The sequence below is a fragment of the Dromaius novaehollandiae genome, chromosome 17, assembly GCF_036370855.1.
Source record: "Dromaius novaehollandiae isolate bDroNov1 chromosome 17, bDroNov1.hap1, whole genome shotgun sequence".
Lineage (NCBI taxonomy): Eukaryota > Metazoa > Chordata > Aves > Casuariiformes > Dromaiidae > Dromaius > Dromaius novaehollandiae.
This window is the reverse complement of record NC_088114.1, coordinates 11,323,864-11,345,770: the sequence shown is the minus strand read 5'-3', so window position 1 is coordinate 11,345,770 and position 21,907 is coordinate 11,323,864. Positions and strand designations below refer to the sequence as shown.

Here is a 21,907-nt window from a genome sequence, read left to right as displayed (position 1 = left end):
GTAGAACATCTAGCTTTCCAACTGCAGAGACCAACTCACCTCTTTTCCCCAGAATTCCAAAGAGAAGCTCAAAGTAGCCTATAATTTAAAACCAACTCAATTCTGGTCTAAGTAGGAACGCCATCTGCTGTCCATTTCCCTGCAGGACAGACAAATCCCACTGCCAGCTGGAAAATCTGATTCCCTGCCCCAGCACATGGCTTTCACAAGCAACAGAGTTTCTCCTGCCAGCCCAAGACACGATTGCGCCCAGTGCACTTCCTCCAGCCCGACCCACAGGGCATAAAGCACAACGCAGGGAAGGGAGCAGTACCAGCAGCAGGAGAGGGCCCCATAACCTCCATTTACACCTTTACTGGAAAATTTCGCTGGGGCTTTGGGACGGACTCTCACACCAGCCAAGCTGAAGAGAGCAGCACAGCTGGATCTTTTATCACATTTTCCCAGGAGCAACGTGCACACTTCCACAGCATCTGCTGAGCTCACACAGGCAGGACTCGGTCAACGCTAACAGCTCCTGCACTGCTCTCGCAGGTAATTATCCCCCACTGATTTCACATCAGTCCCCCGGCAGGATCAGGCGACCAGCTCGGATTTCTATCACAAGAGCCATGCTGGTCTGTCCGAGGAGCAGCAGTTTGCATCCTCTCACATCCTAACATGACCACGTGCATTTGCTTCCTACTGATTCCGGATGTTTTTACAGACGGGTTTGGGGACGTTTTACCGAGGCAGCAGAAATGGGCCGTACTTTGCCTTCTTGGCTATAAAAACAAAACTTTCTTAAAACGACATTGATTAATATAGGTAAATTCCACTGCTATTTCTACACAAAGGGACTTCTACAGCCTCCCTGTTTAAGTTAAATGCATCTATCGAACATTTTGCAAGATCACAGTTTAGAAGTGTAGTATGACATGACCTCCCTTCGCAATGCTGAAGAACCACACCAATGCAAAAATCACACATTAAAAATCAGACATTAAAACAGACCATTTCTCTTACAGAACACAATTTATTTGGCATTTGGATGAAATGTTTCTCACAGCATCTTGAGAAAAAAAAAAGAAAGATTAGTGCCAACCCCAAAGAAAGAAGTTAAAACAAAAAACAATGTCACAGGGACTGAATTATTATAGTATCAAATTTAAATTCTACATGGTATTTCACAGAATATCAAAATCTTTTATACACTGCCACAGTTAAATCCAGTCACAAACCAACTACACAGGAGAAGCCTGCAAATGCAGCGTTGGCTAAAATTATTTTCCAAGAGAAGGTAAAAAGCAGTGTCTCATTCTCTCTCTCAGCCCCCCAGGCATACAGAAGTCGGACATTCAGATTACAGTGTGGCATGGCCATGCGTGCAGACTGCAAGTGCAGCATCTCTGCTGGCATCAACTCCAACCCACTCAACTTTCAAGGTGCACAATACTGGAAACTTAAAGCTATGTCGTACCGTAGCAGGCAGTTAATGCAGAACAATGGCAGGGGAAGCAGATCTTTACTGCTGAATGCATCTATTTTAAAGAAATGCATATTTCATTTGGAACTGGGTAAGTGTCAGACCCAGAATACATGAACTCTGACTGAATTGCCTCATCTACACCAATCTGCTCCAGTTTTAGGTTCCAGCTCCCAACTTGCAAGTTGGGAAATTTAAAAGAAATTTCTGGATACACTTTATGTTCCTTAGCTGATGAGAAAAAAGATTTTTCAGAAGTTGAAAAAAGAAGAAACACATGCTACGAATTGTATAAGACAACATTAAAACTTCAGTGCTTTGCCACTGAAAATCCACATCTAAAAGATGAAAAACACTTTTAAAACAGCTTCAAATGTATTTAACATTAGATGGGGAAAGAACAGCAATTACTGGTCACAAAAATGTTTTCTTCCCAAGTAAAACTTCAAAGACATTTGAATAGGCAATCCTGTGATCTTTACTCAGACAGAGAACCCCATGATTTCACTAAGAATCCTGCCTGAACAGAGACCAGAAGACTAAGCTTCCAGGGGGGAAAATAAAATTTACTTACTTCATTTTTCTTCTAGATCAGTGTCCTGTCATGAATGGATAAAGGAATAGTCTGAGGCTCAAAAATAGACAAGGCTGAACATTATGCAAACAGACACGTTCTTCGTACATCTGAATGACAATTTTTATCTTCTAGCATAGAATTAAACCCACTGCCTTCCTAACATTATTCTATAATTCATCTAGTAAAAAATTAGAGGCTGCTGTGAGACTGTGTACATGTATCACTGCGAACATTGATACAAGTGAATACCTAAAACTGTTCTTGAAGGAACAGCAAAGACCTCAATATGGCACCACAGTATGTAGTAAGGAAAGGGAATTTGAGGAAGAGTTTTGTCAGAGGCCACAATGGAATGCATTAGCCCTGCGCAGAACAGTATTAAAACTTTACAAAATTAATTGCCATCAAGAATATTCGAAGAGAAACGCATACTTTGCTTATTTGTGCTGCTAGGAATGCTAAGGTAATGGAATCCCCTCCATTGTGTCTGGAGGAAGATTTGAGATGCACCAGGATTTAAGAAACACATGCAAAGAAGTGAATGGCAATGGGGGGGGGGTAGGATGGGGAGGGGGTCAATGCACTAAATATAACTCCAAAGATCCAATCAATCTAATGAAATCAAAATGGAAAGGTCTTCCTCAGGCAGGCAATCCTCTGTAATTGGTGTTCACAAATGAAACTTAATACCAGTCGCCTTGCCAAGGGCTAGGAAGTCTTGTTGAGAAGTCAACTGCTATCAAGAAAAATGACTCTTCCCCAATTGGTCCAGAAGTCTTAGTAGTTGTGACATTTTCTGATACAAAGGCTCTTATTCTAAGAGAGAGCACTCAGTGTGAGAAAATCTACACTAAAAAGGGAGAAAAAAATGACAGTTTTATTGCCAAATTAGAAGCTCACTGAGAGGTAAACAAGAGCTGTACTTAGTGAGCTGCTCTGTTCAAGGCAAAACTTCCCTTGTTTAGAGATAAGATGAAGAAGGATAGGGAAAAAGAAAATAGCCTCTGTGCCAACACTGAAGGGGGAAAGGCTCAGAAGCTATGAAAAATATTACACTGAGGCTTCTACACAGAAGCCTACATTTGGAATAATTACAACCAGGAGCCATCATGAAGTTGCAAATTGTAAGAGCTTATTTTCAAATAAATTCACCACAGAACTGAAAGTAAAAATAAAAAACACTGAACAGATTCCCACAGTCTTATGAGATGCGTGAGGTAAGGTATCTGTTCACCTTAACCACAAAACACAGCTTTAGAGACTAAACCAAGCCAAAAGGCCTTTTGTTATTGCGCTAGGATACTACAAAGAATGAATATTCCATCTGGCTTTAAGAGAAATTAGAAGTTTTCTATTTTGCACTGCTAACAAAATATTTTTCAGGAACAGACTGTAGTAGCATAGACTTTGCATCCTACTCAAGTGTACATTATCACATCCTGTCCTACAACAGAGTGTAGCCAGCTTTAGAGAAGTATTAACTCTAAGAGCCTAGTTTATGTCCCAGTGCTTAGCTTCACCTAGCTGGACGCAGCACAAAGGGTACCATCTACAGTATATATATATTTATATATATCGCCACCCAGAAACACACACACGCACACGCACATTCGTACCTATAAAAACTAAAGAAAAATCAGTACATACCATGTATAAAACGTATGAATGTGCTCAAAAATGCACAAAACCCGCTTTATTTTCATACTTCAGAAATGCTCAATAATTTGTATGCATGGTTCTGACTACTGCTATCCATCCACTTCATTAGACCAGGACTTGAACTCAAGAGGAGGAGACGGTAACAGATCCACAGGGTGGAGAACGGCTCCTCTCATTTCGTGCCACTCACATTAGAGCCAGTCAAACCAGAGGACGGGAACGCACCGCGGTGGTAAGAGTCCAAGCAGAAAGGCTTTCCTAACAGTGTTTCCTCCTGCTCATGTGCCAGTAGCGCACACGAGAACTGTGATTCACACTCTCCAATGGATTCAAGATTGCTAGCAAGTGTCTGAATGTCAAGACACTGGATATGATCTGAATAATGAAAGTCACAGTTTTCTGTGCAAAAGGAGTTGAATTGTCAAGACCAATCCCCAAGTACAGTATAAGCCTATAGGCAAGACACAGAATAGAAAGTAGCAGCATATTAAATGGGGAAAGAGTCAGCTGCACTGGGAAACCACAATAGTGGGTTAGGATTTGTCATACAAGTATGATTTCTCATCAGTACTAGAAAAATAATTCACATACACACCCCCATGCAGTGTTTTCTTCCTGTCCCTCTAGGCTTGTGTACCCTTCATAAGGTAATAGGAGAACACTCGCAAGGGGCACTCTTTACAAATTCCTTATAATCCTTATAATTTATCTCATCTGCTGACTGCTACAGTAAGTCAGGGAAAACCAGAGGTAAGAGGAGGATGGGGGGGGGTCATTATTTGTACACTAAAATCCCACTTAAAATTAAAATTGCCTTTGCAGTTATCACCAAAGCCAACAGTGCTTGACTTTGGGTTTAGTGAGGGAGTAAATGAATCTCATTTTGTCATACATAAATTAACTTAGCTAGTTCAAAGAGCTCAATCTGAGGGGAAAATTTAAGATGGCATATCAGAGCGAAAGAAACCACTTTACTGATTTAAGTATACTAACCTCATTATAACCCATCATGGGACCTGGATAAACATTTATTCAGGGGGAAGGGGGAAGAAGGGGGGACTGGGAAGAATCTCTAGAATAGGGTTGACAATTTATAGCATTAGAATAAGAAACAAGTGTCCAATTAGAATTGAACATTATATATAGTACATGTTGATCACTGTTTTTAAACAGTATTTGTAACAACTGTAAAGAAGTGAAATGGAGGGGAAGGAACAGGCATGCTAAAAATAGCATGCATTAAGAAAAGCAAGAACAATGGTCTCTTTATCCAGGCCGGCTTTGGGCAACTGTTCGCTGTAAAGGAGTTAAATCACAAACAAAAACACCTCTATCTTCCTGATGGGACTATAAAAAACAGGGACAATCCAACTTCACTATATGGAGTATCAGTCAAAAAGCTAACTGCTCCCTGCCTCCTCCCTAAAATACTACCTAACACATACGAGGATTCTACTGAAGGGATGCAAGCATCACACAGACCCAGTTTTCTTTATGGGCCAGAAGTTTACCTGACAATGCAAGATTTTGCAGCTACCAACAACAAATAACTGTAATTGCAAATCCTAGTATACTTAGTACCCACTTCCATAAAAAGACATTCACACACTGCATACATCACTTATCCTCCAGTCCCTAGGGTGTTTTGAAGTAGCGGGGCAAACCAAAACGCACAGCTGTTCTATCCTTTGCAACTCTTACTGGGTGGCATGTGTCTCAGCTCCTCAGTGTTCCCCCTTTGTAACACAGACACCTAGCCCCTTCCCCTGCAGTTCAGCCTTCTCTGCCTTTTTCAAGTGTAGCACGCAAGCAAGAGAGAAAGCAATTGATTAAACAGTGACTGCCCCCACCCTCCTTTTCCATTGTCTGTTCCCTGGATCCAGTGGTATTCAGCCAAATCCAAGCAGCTTTTTTCTGATGTAGGTTTTTGTTTCCTCTCAGGTTAAGAAAAAAAACTACCAATACTCTTCCTCTCCTTAGAAGTCAAAGGAATTCTCTGCACTCTTTTCCATCGCCAATGGAAAAAAAGAGCAGTTGATACAATCCATATTTACAGGACAAATCAATTAGTGAATGAATAACGACAGCCAAAAAACGAGAGGCACAATCCTAATCTAGAACATAAAAGCAGTGTTCAAAAACAAAGTGGAGATTCCTTCTGAAGTTCAAACCATGGATTAGTGTTTGTCTGTGCAAACAGTTGCTAAAACTATTTCTGACCAGCAGTCAGCTTTTTATTCCTTTATACAATTGTATTGAGAGAACAGTGGCTGTGACGGCTGCCCGTAAGAGTTTCTGCCGGTGTGTTTTCACCTAGCGCCGTGTCAGGAGGGACAAGAAAGGTGCTGCTGTCAGCAGAGTCTTCCAGCTCTACTGGAGAAGGACCAACTGAGGGAGGAAGCGACTCCTCTGTAAGTTGTGGGGATACATCACAGTTTCCTAGTGATGGAGGATTGCTTTGCACTGTCTGAGAAAGAACTCCATCTGCAAAGGAGGAAAACAAGCAGAATCAGAGCATGAAGCGCATCATTTCACATTCCCAAATAGATTTACTATCTGTATTTCTGGAAGCTCTAGATTTTTCCTATTTTTGTATTACTGTATAAAGAGATGACATTGCAAAAGAGGAAAATTATGTAGCAAATATAAAACTTCGATATATAAATAAGATACTTGCAGTAATCAGTCTTGCTTATCTTATGAGATGCGCTGCTTTAAAAATCCCAAATTGGAATGAATTTTACAGTATGTTAATATTGCAGCTGCAAAACTGAAGAGCACCGGGTGAATCATTAAAAAATGATATTTTTGGCCAATTTTTTTGGAGGGGGAGAGGAACAGAGAGGAAGAAGCTGGATATTTTTTGTTTAGAAAAAACACCTGCACTTAAAACATGTGTTTTATTCTTTAATAACATACCTCCAAAAGGCCAGACAAGGTAGCAGCATAGTGGAAACTATGTAACACATGATAGTTAATATTTTAAAATAGGTAAATCTAAGAGTTAAATTGCTTGCAGCATGGATTCTCTTTTTAATTTAGGCCATTCAAAAGAACCTTTATTAAGAAAAGCAAGCCTAGTGATCCATGTTAACATAAGACTTTTCCGTCACAGAAATAGGAGATTGTATCATGGAATATATTTTCCAACCATAATCACTAAAACATTTATAATTATAGTTCAAAACAAATTATCCACCCTCAAATCAAACTGGAAAACAGTAAGAATAGAGAAATTATTGCCTGTATACCTGGAGTAGAACAAAGGATACTGTCTGGATTGACAGAAGCCTCATAAGGGGGAGGTGGGTCATCTGGATGTTGAATATCTGGATACTTGTAAGCAGTATAGGGTGGAGGCGGATCATGAAAATGAAACGCCCCACCTTCTCCATCATCTGAAAGATGCAGCGGAGTAAGGCCTGTTCCAAAACCATCTGGACCATAATCAAAACCAGGCATTCTGCGGCCCAAGTTAAAATGGTGCACTATTTCAAGAGAAGGAAGAGAAGAAAAGAATAACTTGATCTCATGTTTTCTTCTTCAAGCTAAGGCAGATCTCAACACTTTCCACTTTCACACCCCAAGAACTCACATCTCCTGAAGACCTAAAAAAGCCAGCTATCAAGAAGCCTGCGTAACCTACACGAGTCAACTCACTGAAGATGCACAACAATGCCCAGCGCTGGTCCTGCATCACATCTAAATTTGAATCTAAGCTCTTCAAATCAAGGAGGTTGTCCACACATTGAAGATATTCCACCTTCAGATTACAGACAACAAACTCTTTCCATTAGTGGCTAAAAAGAGTTATTTAAGTTTGAAGAGCCTACCAAGACACACAGATTGAGGCATGGACAGTCACGCAAGACCATGAAATTTCTCAACTTTCTACACATCAACGTGTCAACAGTAAGCATAAGGAGTAAGATAAGTGTTAATACAAAATTTTTTCTTTAGAAGCAGAGTGCTTCAGAGAACCAAAGTTTCTACAAATCATGACCAGTTCAGCCAGCACAGAGCTGCATTTGGATACAGCACTTAATAGTATTTATAACCAAGTTGCCACTGATACTCTCTACATAGACTTGTATTTCTTCTACTCTCTTCATCCTGAAGCACGTTTACACAGCTTAGATCAAGACTCATTACAGATACAGACTACTTACAATTTGCTCCTATCAAAGACTCTATGCGCTCTCTCCGCCTCTGGCGTAGCCGGTGGACCATGAAGAGCAGCAGAGAGAGGATAAGAAAGGAGGAAATGCAGCTCACTATCAGACGCATTCCACTGGCCATTGAGTCAAACAAACTGTTGCCATCTGTTACAGGAAATATTAAAAAGTCTGTTACTTCTGCTCAAGACTCATTTTTCTTGATGTTTTCCTGTCAGTACTGGAGACAAATGTAGAGTTAAGACTCGTAACTATTTAACACTTCTCTGTATTTCAAAGATGTAATAAATAAAAAATAAAAATAAAAAAAAACAACCACACACCACATGTGATTTATCTACTTATTTTAAGAGGATCTAAATGCTTCTAAAAATGTGTTAATCAGCAAAAGTGAGAAAATGTTGAAGGCTTCAGCCATCTGAAAAAGTGAAAAGCAGAAGTTTAAGAGCGTTCTGGGTAGCCGCTTGTCTGTCATGGCTAATGGTCTTACATACCAGAGAAAAGCAAGCCTGGAAGCTATGGGAAAGGCCCGGGAACTGGCATGTCTACACACTATTTCTACATGACTTCTGGACATCTTAACTATTACACTTCAAACAACCAAATCTCTAAACATTTTTGTTATTACCAAGATGTGGTCATCCTAATTCCGTATGCTGTTTCTAAATTGGTGATACATTAAATGTTAGGAGCTAAAACACCTTAAAAAGGTGATCAACATGATGATAATCTTTCAGGAAGTGAGGAGATTAAGATAAAAAGCAATTAAATTATTTTCCTAGAATCACACAGCAAGCAAGTGACAGAACATGGACCAGACCCAAGAGCTTAGGACTTGTAGCTCTACTCCGTAGCTACCAGATCTACACTTGGAAAGCTGCTGCTAGCAAATTAGCACTGCTCCATCAATGCCAGACATGAAAGGTATTTATTACTCACAATTCAACTGGTAATACTTGATTATGCTTAAGTAGCACACACACATACAAATACTCTGCACAAAGATACAAAAATGACTGCGGTGACTAAGGAACTCTGAACAGGAAACACACCCCAGCTAGGTGTGGATAAGAAAAGGATGAGGCAGCTGTACTACACCATCATGACAGTCACACACGGCCAGAGAACACAAGCAGGAGCAGCTCCCGAGCCACTGCCGGGGCACAGACCTCCCAGGCGGACCCTGGTCACCTCTCCTTTCCCACATCCACCATGGCCGCGAGAGCTTTCTCATTACTTTCCCTTTCACTGGTGGCAGCAAAAGCTGTATCAAAGATTCCTTACAAAAGAAAGCTAAAAGCCTCACAAAAATTGTAAAGACTAGCTTCCTACAAATGCTAATAACAGAGAAACTCACCCGATTTATGCATGGTTAACAGCTAACCATGCATATGGTTAACCATGCATAATGTTTATGCATAACACAGCTAACAGGCTGGTATTTATTACATAACGTATTCTTGGCTACCAGTAATTCAGTAGTGTACTATGCAGGGAACTAATGTAATACCCTCCCAAATCTGGCCAGATTGTACAAAAACCCTCTATGCTGTCAAATCTTTTAGTATCTCTTATTGTCCAGCTTAAACTGATGCAGTCATACAGCAGCAGCAACCCACCATCCCAGCACACCTTTCTGAACAACACAGACCTGCCGTTGGGCCTCCTCCACTTTACAGCAACACTGACTTCGTGAACATCATAAATTAGTTCTAATAAATTGCCTTAAATAAAATGTTTTAATTTTTTAATTAAGTAAAATACGTACACAGCCAAGCATGATACAATCTTGTAATCACAAACCTGGCCACTTGCTGCCTTTTCCACATATTGTCTCTAAACCAGCTGAACTGCAATTCTCAGACTCTCTGGAGAATCACGGACCTCTATCACGCAGTTGCCAGCCTGGATCCTAACAGTCAATCTGTGTGACTACATAAACTGTTGTCAAACAAAGTCCTAGGTTAAAAAGACAAAGACCTAGCTTCTACGTAACAAGATAAGTCTTCATCGCAGAGACTTCCAAACTACATAAATACAAATAGATCATTTCAGAAAGGCTGTTTTACACCTGAGACAGCAGTAATATCCTGCGACTGCACCACTTTAGTCACTAGAGAATCTTCGGCACTGTCAGCTCTTTGAAAATATTTTATTGTATTTTCACAAATGAGAGTTCGAGATCTGTCTGAAAAAGCACCACACAGAAAAAAACCTTTTCTATCACAGCCACGGAGAGCCAACAGACAGACTACCTCAGTTTCAGCACTGTACGTGAAAGATTCTCCTATGTTATTCATCTTCAGTTAAATGAGGAAAAACATCTTTCAGGAAAGTATAGCTATGATTGCTCAGCTTACTCCTACCACTGAAAAACTGCCCTACTACCAAGTCCTTGAGTAATGTTCTTTATCTAATCGTAATTGTTGCTCACTCGCTCACACAGCAAAAGCTGATTACCTACAAACCCAAGAGAAGGATTTATTTCCCCCTGGTCTCTCCTTGGGTGATTAATTTACTTACTGTTGATTAGTAAACAGTTTTCTTTCCTTCACAACAGAGTTTAGGGAAGATATACATAAGAATTGGACAAAGACAAATACATGCTGATTAAAGTAATTCATTAATTTTGTCATCTGGAATAGTCATTTATACACCCCTTCTGGGTGTTTATAAATGAACTGAAATGGTTCATTTCAAAATTTCAGCGTTTATCACCAGCTGAACTGACTATATTACAAAGGAGATTTGACAACTGCTTGATGATTCTTCTCTCAGAAACTTGTTACTAAACAAAATCAGAACAGTTCAGACAAGAGCGTAATAAACCAGTCTCATTTAGTATCAGTACAGAAAGAGCAGCTCAAGGATCAGAAAGACCATGGTAAAATATACTCTTTAACTCAGTATTCATGAAATAGTTAAGACCCACAGCATAAGCAAGGATTAAAGAACACTACACGAGGTTATCCCAGGTCATCTTATCCTGTCTGTTGGCTGATGCTTTGCTGATATTGTTTCAGAAGATTAAAAAAAAAGTGAAGACAAAGTCTTATCTCTGCTGATAAAGAGTGGGAGAAAAACTGCTGCTTTGCCCCACTCTGTCCCCAACTAACCTGCAACACCAGCTACAAACATGTGCAAGCACGACCTTCAGAATGAATGAGAACAGAGCAAGGAGCAGCCAGTGTCCTTTAATGATTAACATGTGTAGTTAAGACATAAATGAGAATGACTGCAAATTTGGAAGCCAATAAGCACCCCTTTTTTGGAACAGAGAGAAGTAGAAATGACCTTCCATGTCTTCCACATTGCAAGGAGTTCTAAACAAGAGTTTCCTTGTGCACTCAAACAGGTTCTTAGGTTCTTTTAAATACATTAGGTACTTTTAAAATTCCAGGAAATGCCAAATACAATATAACATTTCTTTGAAAGTCTTTTTACAGAGAAATAAAAGCCAAATATCCACATCTCCAAATGGCAACTGACAAACAGTACAGGGAAGAATCAACGTAAACATCATTGATCCAAAACAAGAACTTGCACTGAGATGCTAAATCCAATGAGCAAGGTCACATGCCCCAATTGTTACTAGAACTCTCTATAATTTATAAAATATACTTCCTATGTGATCCTTGCAAGCAGGCTTACACACACACAAATACTTCTGTCCAAAAAAAGGTACTTGATATTAGTGCTCAAGCAAAAATATTTTCTTTTCATGACAAAGCAAGTGTGCAAGTTGCTCTATTAAAAAACCACACTACTGTCAGCCTCCATACAGAAGATAAGCTACTGCCTCTCTTATGTAAGCAGCATCAAAGATAACTAATTATTTCTAGCAACAGTCTGAAGTGTTTCATTTCCTGTGAGTTGAGCTTTTTCCCCACACACACAGGGCTTATGCCCAACAATGTTTAGGAACTGAAAGAATGCATCTTCTCAAAGTTATACCCGAAGATGACCAAGTTGAGCTCTAAATTCATTTTTCTTGACAAAACTGTAGCAGTTGTCTTACCTGGGTCTAAACATGTAAATTTGCAGCATTCCTTGGGGTCTTTGCGATACTGCTGACATCCCTGGGGCCGCTCACACAAAGCAGCCACACACATTTCAGGTTCACCGTTGTGACACGTGCAGCTCAAACAGGGGTCATCCCCTTTTGGAGTGAAATAGTAGCCTTCATCAACAATGTTGTCTTTGATATCAACGCAGGTCTGGCCTAGAACAGAAATGTGCATCAATACCTATGGGTCTACATGCCTGCCAGACAGAAGTCCAGTTCTATCTGTAATGTAAAATGATTTGTAAATACAGGCAGAAGATTGGTTAAATGCCATACTTTTACATTAAAGCAACTTTGAAAAGGGATCTCAAGGGAGGGGGGAAGATAAATGGATAGTCTGGAGACATGCAGGGATGATTTAATACTCGAAACTGACAAAGTAAGTATTTAATGGAAGTGACAACAGTTTCAGGCATTCTTTCCAAGACACAGAGATTAACATAGCAAACAAAGTAGTCTGAGAAGGATAAGCTTCACTATCATGCCTACTACAGCTCCTCCCTGTCTGGGCGGGGGAGGGAACGGACAGACGAAGGCTGGATCTTCTCTGTACTAAACCCTAAAGATTTTCTTAGTGGACCAAGCCTAAGAAGGCAAGGCGCACAGTAGTACTTCCTGCTACCATAGGTACATCTTGATCCCTGCCCAGTGTAGAAAACAGACATCTTCTGCCAATCATCCTTTCCTCCTCACAGACCTAAAGGGACACTCAAAACCCCAAAATCAAACAGGGGGAACAGAGACAGTGCTGGGATCTGCAGCTCACCTGCAGCATCTGCTCATGGAGGGCTGGCTGTCCCCTCTGCCCTAAGCACACACCAGCTGGGAGGATGCACAAGAGTCATAGGAACATTCAGGTTGGAAGAGACCTCATGAGGTCTCTAGCTTAATCTCCTGCTCAAAGTATGGTTGGCTACAAGGTCAGACCAGGTTGTTCAGGGCTTTATCTAATTTGGTCATGAAAACCTCCAAGGATGGATGGTGCACAACCTCTTTGGAAAGCTGTTTCACTGCTTGGTCAATGGTGAAACAGCTTTTTCTGACATCTATCTGAATCTCTTGTTTCAACTTATGTCTGTTGTCTCTCATCTCCTGCCATGCAACACCGTAAAGAGCCTGACTCCATCTTCTTTATAACCTCCTGGCAGGTTGCTATTAGCTCCCCTCAAAGCCTTCCCTTCTCCAGGCTGAAGAAGCCTCAATTCCCTCAGCTTCTCCTCATGGGGGAGGGCACTAGCCCTCTTCAACATCTTGGTGGCTCCCTGCTGAACTCATTCCAATTTGTCAATGTCTTTTGGGGGGTCTGTAACTGGATGCAGTGCTCTTCTGCTCAACTTACCCATTTTATCTTTTCTCCCTCACCCTCTGGTTAAGAGTTTGGCAGAGATACTCCCTTCCTTACAACCCTGTCCTGAGAAGATGACCAAAAATGTCATATTTTGTCTAAATACAAGGCCTTCAACATTAGATTCCAAGAGTTTGTTTTATCTCAAGGCAGACAAGGCAATATCCTTTCTTCCTAATTTTCAACCTTTCGGTAGCAAAAACAGGCAGAGAGAAGCTGAATTTTGCTCCCTTCCCATTCTGCAAGTCTTTTTCCTGTTTTAAAGGGAAAGTAAACAGGAAACACTAAGAACTACAGTAAAAGTGCAACACCACATATATTTACTTTTCTCCTTTTTGCAGAGGAGCATCAGCAATATCAGCTATGTTGCATGTTATCTGAAAATACTGCTAAGGAGGGTTTCCCCTGTACTGATACAAAGATTCTGAAGTAAGGAAAAGCAGAACACAGAATGAGAACACTTTTTTCCCTTTAACTGGGAAGCTACCATTGCCTTTCTTTTTCCCATGGTTCTAACTATTGGCTGGAAAGAATTTAATAGAAGTTGCTACATTCAAAATAAACCAGAAGTAATTGTTCCCTCATTTTCATGTGAAGTTAATAATTTAAGAATAGTGTTTACTAGTAAGGGCTTTTTATTAAAAAAAAAAAAAAAAAAAAAAAAAAGAATACCTTATTTTGGGGAGCGATACAGTTGCTTAAGAAACAGCAGTGCTCTTTCGTTTTTAAGTGAAAAACCTGCGCTATGGCTGGCAACCAACCATACGGTGTTGCTATTTAAATCAAATGAGACTTCCACTTTTTTTTTTTTTATTTTCTGGGCAAAAGGAAGAAAGGATAACTAACAGACTTCCCCGTATTTGTTATATGTATAGTTAAACAGGCAACACAGTAACACTGAACTAAAACCAACTTACTTCTTTTGCAGAGGAATGAGGATTTCTCATAGCAGTTTTCAGCATACCAGCTGTGTAAACCATGGTGCCGAAGGGTAGGAAAATGGAAACACTGAAGCTGGGCACAAAGAACGTTTTCATTTTCAGACATAGCCGTACCAAAGATAGGGTCAGGGGGTAGAAATACTTCTGAAGAGCCTAAAACAAGATGCATTGGTATAAGCAGCCTGTGGGTATGCAAAGCTTTAGAAAGGCTCTGTAATGTCACTTACTTCATGCACACCAACTCTACTACAAAGCTACTGTCCTCTAGCTTTAGCTTCCATTAGCAACATTCCTCCGGGGGAAGGCAAACAGCAGAGAGGGAAGGGATGAGTCACAGAGAGAAGAGGCTACTGTTTTCAAAGTACTGCACAATTTTGTCATTCTGCAACTGTAGGAGTATGTTTGAATATCTCTGCAAATAGTTCTTTCTAGAGTCCCATGGGGCTCACCTGCCAACTCCTATGGATTCCTTCAACCAACGCCTAGCACAGACATGATAGCAAAGGAAAAAGGAGCAGTGACCAGCAAACTGGACTGTTTAGCCAAATGCTGGTGGAGCAAGAGCCCATCAGGATCCCCTGCCTCATACACCTACTAGTGCTTCTAAAGATGTTTGCACGTGTACATCTAGCCTGGGCAATGGGCTGCAGAGCCGCTCCTCCATGCCTCATGTTGCTCCTTCAGAGTGCAGTATAGAACAGTGATAAACAGTCTGAAACCAGCGCTTCTTAGCTCAGATCTGAGAACAAGGCTGCACTGCCACTTCTGCTCCTACAGTGGTGGTATGTACTGTTTATCCTTCCAAATCACATAGTAGTTATAAATTTGCATTGTGATGGGTTCCATATAGTCAGGCCTGAGCATCCCGTTATTTTTCCCCATGGTAGAGATTAGCCCATAAACACAGACCCACAGAAAAACAAAAATAATGAACACACACAACCTTTTCCACTTAGATTTCCTACCAGTCTTTTCTTCTCTTACTAAAAGGGGAGCCATTTCATACTATCAATATTTACTTTTCTACTGGCAGATTCTTTGAAATTTGTGCTTTTTAGCAACATATAAAAGTGACATCCAGTTTGATACCTCATATTGCAAGAAGCGTCAAGGGCATCTTGTAACTTTAAAAGTGTTGCTTCTGACCAGCGTCTGGCTTTACTGTTAATCAGCTGGTATTCCAAGTTGCAGAGGACTTGAAATTAATGGGAGACCAAGAGACAGCACTTGTAAAAATTAGCCTATTCAATACGGCTACAGACACCTACTTTTCAAACTTAGGTGCTCAAACACTGACTTAAACAGCTCCTGCATTTAGCATATAAAGCAGTCTCTCACACGATAGACCTCTCAAGCAATGTTAGGTCTGATACATATATTTCTGGGGAGGGCGGGGGGTAATGAAACAACATGCTGCTATCATTTTTGAGGGCTCATCTTCTACAGTTCCAAATAATGGATTAAAATTTTCAGCTGTAGGACCCTAAATCACTTTTCAAATAGATGCAAGCAGTTTAGAGTCTACCCCACAACAAGTCAACAAAACTTAAGTAAAATCTCTTTCAGAAGCTACTGAAGTGCAACTATGAACTTTATTTCATTTAGATATCCTTTTATTAAATAAAATATTTGCAAAGAAAAGATTTTTTGGCATGTAGGAGGCTTAAATTTATATAATGCATCAAAAAAATAATCTGCATAGTATAAAGGGATACGCTGATTCACTACAATTCATGCCTTCACTGCTGTAAACACTGTCAGCAGATGGCAGTGCAGTCAACTTCCCAAAGAGCACAGAAAGGTCCTTTTAAGGAGAATCTTTTCTTGAGCTTCACAGACAAAACCTATTTGCAGGTAGTTTTGCCCAGGCCAGGCATCACCCTTATCAGAAAAAGCTGCCATTTCCTTCCTCCTCTTCCCTCTGCCATCAAAACCCACGTCTTAGATGCTTTACTTTAAGGCACTGAATTAAAATGCTGCTGCCTCCACAAGAAGCAGCAGTCTTCTCTGAATATTCAGTCAAATCCTTCTACTTCGATGACAGAAGAAATCAATACTTTTGTGCATGTCAGCGTAGTAAAATCAGTACTGTCATTGGAAAGCTAAGCTGGGTTCTCCTATTCCTCATGTACCAAGAGAAGTATTTTTCAAGACTTAACTGTTTAGGAAAATCTTGATCATAAATACATATTTGCGCATAATGGACAGTTTTCCTCACAGATTTCCCATTATTGAAAGCTGTTTATGAACAGAGAGCAACTTGGATCACCTTCCAAATGCTACACTAGAATTCAGTGTCGATACTTAAAGAAAAGCCTTGTCTTAAATTTTCCATGATCCTAAACTAGCACAGCATTTAGACACGTAAGAGTTCATACAATGATTTTGAGCTAAACTAGTCACTCAACTGAATTAAGTTTCAAAAAAAAAAAAAAAAAAAAAAAAAAGCATAAAAATGTATCTGTGTTTTCAGCAGAGGGAGCTGCTTGCTCTGCAATTGAATAAGCTGAGCCAGTGACACCTACCATGTTAATGTTTGGTTCTTTACATAAATTGACATTTTTCTTTCTGAGAAGTAGGCTTTTTTCTTAGTTTAAGTAAATCACCTGAAATATTTTAAAGTTAAAAATTTCCAGGTAATTATTCAAAATTCAAGATTTTTTTTTTTTAAATCACATAGAAAGCTACCAAAACACAAAAAAAGCCAAAAAAAATCAACTATCCTACCCTAGTCCATACAAATACTAGTACTGGGAATCAGCAGTAAAACCAGACATTCACCACGTAAAATGAGAAGCTTCAGAGTGGTTTCCTTTTCTCAGCTAAATCAAAGGGAAATCTCAAATAAACAGCAAAACACTCACTGTTCCTACAAGGATTTACTGTGAACAGCTATGAAATTTCTGACACTTTAATACTTTATGCACATGCTTCATTTTCAACTCTTCCATTTCAATATGGTAAAGCAAAGCAGTTCCCCTATTCTATTTCAGCATCATCACTGAAAGAAGCAATGTTCTAACAGATAATATTTAAGCTTTAAGATATCTTCCATGGGCCATTTAACTAAGTAATAATTTCAGAGGCCTACCTTTATAAGCTACTTCCCAGTGACCTTCCAGAGAGTGATTTCGATTGGTGATGACATATTGATATCCAACCCAGAACCTACAACAAAAATATTTTAGGATTCTAAAGATACAAAATAAAAATATACTAACAAAATTAAAAACTAATTATATAGAACCTTACAATTTCTACTTAAAACTAACTTCTAAAACACTCTGATGATCTTTTCCTTAACACTTCAGCCCATACATTGGCAGTGTAGAAAGAGAAACTGCAACTGAGAAATAAAGGAGAATACCTAATAGTTTTTCATGTCTGTGATGTATCAATATGGCCTTTATTTCCACCCATAAGCAGCACCTTATTCTGCTGTTACGGTAGCATTTCAACCAAAACCACACAAAAGCATCCAGTAGTCACATATTTTATAAACATGCACATGTCGGACTGTTCAGAATTAAACCATCTAAATCTCCAGAGACAGAGACAAACAATTACTGGACCACTAGCAGCATAGCAGCATGTAAGACTGAACAAAACACCCATGGGCAAAAAGAGGAACTACATTTGCTATGAACTCACAGAACAAAACACTTAGTCACCAAAACATAGTTCTTACAATATAGAAAGGCTCTTTATTTCATTCTTATCTCAGTCTTTGTCAGAACAACTGGTACTTAATGGAAACAAAAATGTTGTTGAAAAATTTAAAGGAACATTATTTCCACACAAAGCAGTGCAGTAGTAAGTCACTGTAAAAATTCATCTTCACTGTTGCTGTTCAAGAATACTAGTATATTGCTAAGATAGCCTGAAGACAAAGAGACTATGCTGAATTGTAGCCTACTTGTTGATGTTGATTAAAACGTAAAATACTGATAGTCACTGCCATCAACCAGCATGCTCTTGCAGGGTTATTAACCCAAAGTCAATTTTACTGTTTGATTTTCTAAGCAAACTAAACTACCAGTATCTATAGCACACCGGAACCATTCTCATCTAATATGCAATCTCTCTCCTTTCCTTCCTACTCACCTACGCTGGTCCTTCCTTCCAAATGCTTTTTCTTCCAAGTCCCACTCCTGTGCCAGGATAAACCTTAGCTCCTGGTCTGCAGTGAAGGTGGCAAGGGATCCATTCACTCGCTGACATGTCTGCACAGCATCCCAGTAGTTCTCCCCATTTAAATAGACTCTATAACAGCTGGCTGTGCCCTCATAGTGGTGCCATCCTGTTGGGCACTTTCCTAGGAAACATGAAGAATAGAAGGGAAACCATTCCCCCCAAATTAGGATCCTCACTCAAGGGAATGCCTCCTAATCAGTTTATGACACCTTAATGGGTAATGACTTGGATATGTATACACAACAAGCACTATATATACTTTACCTCACCAGTAGGAGGTGCATGCATTACAGATCATAGAAGGTTTACTTTATTAATGCTTTTGATAGAGGAAAATTAGCAAAATGCATTTAAAAAGATGCAACTCCAAGTGATGTTTCACTGCATCGTGACAGCATTTAAAGTCTTTAACTAGGACTGATGATGTACCATGGAAGATACTTCCCTGTCCATCTTTATAAATCCAATCAGTCTGATCAATCTGAATCGAAACAAAGCAGCCAGAAGCAGGAAGCAAAAACCAGAGGTGGGCAATTTAATGATCCTGTTTTTCAACTAGGTGGTTAGTCCAACTTCTTTTACAAACAATCTCAGCAGTATTCACATCCTCCTGTTCTCACAGCCAATAGCTAGAGATGATGGAGGTTCTGGGACAATGGTTGTTTTGAAAAACATCACTGCAGAGTGGATCTTTAGGAAGCATACAAAGGAAAAGAAGGTGATGTAATGAATTGCTCTCTCTGCTCTCTCTTAATTAACTCAATTAAGGGAATATGCAACAAAAAGCCTTGACACTTTTCTGGATGAAACAGACCCATGGGCTTTGATGACTGGCATTCTTAGAGGTGATGGGTAATAGAATAACAAAGACAGATAGGCTGATGAAACTTAAAACAGGTAAGAAATATGATTTTAGCACCTGCATTTACAATATTCATTTTGCACAACACCTAAGAAAGCAACTAAATTCACAAGCAAGTTTTTTGCAAGCATTCAAAAGAGGCCCTGTTCACAAGCCTAAGGACTCTTTCCTCCCTTCAGAAACAGCGATCTTTATCATCAAATAAAGACGTACAAACTCAGATATGAAGCCCTTTAATTAAGCATATTTCTTCATTCCCCATTTATATTTAAAAAGCCATAGGAGCTTTTAAGATCTACTGCTCATATCACTAAGATGGGACAGAATACAGTTTCAATCAGACTGCAGAGCATTTTAAATATTGCCATATCACTTCCTGAATTGCTTTGTCTTCTACAAATCTGATTACCAGAACAGGCTAGATACTGCAATCCATGACAAATCTAAATACATATTTTAATAACAGTCTCTTCCGTAAAGTCAATGAAGGGATAAATTTTGACCTTTGCTCATCACTTGTGTCTTTCAAAAAAGATCACCATATATCAAAGCAGTCGTTCCCAATTTCAGTGCTTCCATGCCTCCTTCTCCCCATATCCTCTTCTTGGCCTGCCTGCACCGCCCCCCACAACTAATTGGAGCACTCTCGCCTTCCCAAATCTTTGGATGATCCCTGGAGCACACAGGAAACAGAAATAAGAGAGAAAAGGCAGGGAAGAATAAGATGTTCTTGGACCTGAAGAGATTCAGAGGCAGCAGTCACCAGGAACCATGATCAGTGGGAGGATAGCTGCAAGATATTTATAAGTATTAAGATAATGCTGGGACTAGGGTGTGGGCAGTGAGGCTAGCAGAACTGCAGGGGAGAGGGTAGGATGACACTGGAGCGACATCTTTGAAGATTCTTCCTGAGTGATTGATGGAAGTGACAGAAACACGGTGAGAGGCTACACGTTTCCTTGGTGGGCTTTTTCTTCAGAGAAGCAAAAAATTTCCCCGAGTTTCCCACTCCCTAAAGAATGTTTTTTTCCTTAAAAAGGGTACAAGACTCAGAATATCAGACATGCGCTTAAAATTTTAACTAATGATAGTGTAAGCTCATTTCTGCAAGATCATCTTCAAAATGATTTCAATTAAAAGCAATCAATTTTGTTCCCCCCACCCCTTTCCAGGAAAACAAACCTGCATCCAAGTTCACATCTAGTGACAATAAGGCTAGACTATAATCCCTGCTGAAGGCTGAAACTAACACTTAACTCATTGCAGTTACAGAAAATCAGGCCCTCAGTTTATAACAGAAAATCGCCACTCCTGTTTCACAAAAATACGATTATTAGGGAGTAGGAGTCTGTGCATCAGACTGCTATATAAACTATGTGATATAACAGAACATATATAAAAGAAGTGTGCAACAAACTTAAAAAGCACTGCACACAAATAAAACCTGGTCCAAAAAAAAAAAAAAAGAAAAAAAAAAAGAGAGAAAAAATATGCAAGAGACAATTCTATTAATTTCTCCTTGAAAAAGCAGTTTAAATTAGTAAATTAATTAGTAGGGAGATGGGCCAGATTTCCCAGTCTGCAACTTACTGCTAAATCGGACAGGCTGTGCCACATTGACAGAGTGAAAGCGGGTCGTCTCTCCTCCTCTTCCTCGATTATGCCTGGGGTCGACATTCTCCTTCCCATGGTAAGTTCGCTGGTCCCCTGTCAAGCCTAGGGATAAGAAGGAACATTCAGTACACGTGAAAGATGCAAGCAAGGACAGATTTTATTTTAGTAAGCTTTTCCTGGATTTTAATTCAAGAGAAAAATATTATAAACAACATAGGCAGGTAACAAAGGACAGCAAAAAAGGGTAAATCCCTCCAACAACAGCTTGGCCATTTTATGCAGAACATAACAAAAATGCATACGATTGAAGAAAGCAAACAAGACAGCTGTTACACAAATCTTGCAAGTTAAGCTAAATATTTTGGCAGATTTTCAACTGCAGTTGTGCACAGAACTTGACATCTGTCATTTCAGTTGCTGCAGCAAATGCATCATTCCCAGTGCATTTTATCTGTTCTTATTTACAGAACTACCCACTTTCCAGCTGTTTAGTTTCTCAACTGTGTGTACAAGTATCTAAGACAACTCCTTCAATATATTTTCCAACACATTCTCTGAGATCTAGGACAAAACTGAAACTAGGAAATCTATCTTCAGCCAGAAGTACAATGCTTTTCAATCACTCTCAAGCTTCTGCAGGAAATGTTAGCTCATTATTTCTGGAGAAAAAAAATTTTTTTTTTAAACATACCCTAACACAGGTGTCAGGTCTTCCAAACAGGTGCATGTGACAAACTATTACATTCAAGGACTTACAAACAACACAGTGCAGGATGTAATTTCGGGGAAGATGCCGGGAGGTTCCGCATGCCTAACAGGAGTAAATAAGGAGCACACAAGTTCAGGTGCAGACACTACAGGATGGACCTTAAACAGCAAAACTAACATTCTTAAGTAGGAAGGCTGGAGTGTTGGTGGGGAGAAACAGTTGAGAAAGACTGAAATGAACACAAAAAAAAAGTTAATCTAGAAACAGGGGATTAACCATCAAGAGAAAGACGAAGAACTC

General features: G+C 39.7%; 1 protein-coding gene across 4 annotated transcripts in view; it reads right to left on the bottom strand.

Annotated features, from left to right (window-relative positions):
- Window positions 1–995: 995 nt before the first annotated feature.
- Window positions 996–21,907, bottom strand: part of DGCR2 (DiGeorge syndrome critical region gene 2) — a 52,488-nt gene continuing 31,576 nt past the window's right edge. For 2 of the 4 annotated variants that reach the window (XM_064522166.1, XM_064522168.1), the window contains 8 exons: window positions 20,875–21,000; window positions 18,333–18,552; window positions 17,320–17,396; window positions 14,205–14,381; window positions 11,895–12,098; window positions 7,871–8,023; window positions 6,953–7,189; window positions 996–6,185 (listed from right to left, as the gene is read on the bottom strand). In XM_064522166.1, the coding sequence (XP_064378236.1) occupies window positions 5,944–6,185; window positions 6,953–7,189; window positions 7,871–8,023; window positions 11,895–12,098; window positions 14,205–14,381; window positions 17,320–17,396; window positions 18,333–18,552; window positions 20,875–21,000 (1,436 nt within the window). In that variant the 3' untranslated portion in view covers window positions 996–5,943. The remainder of the gene's footprint in view (window positions 6,186–6,952; window positions 7,190–7,870; window positions 8,024–11,894; window positions 12,099–14,204; window positions 14,382–17,319; window positions 17,397–18,332; window positions 18,553–20,874; window positions 21,001–21,907) is intronic. The other 2 variants (XM_064522167.1, XM_064522169.1) reach the window with 1 other exon arrangement.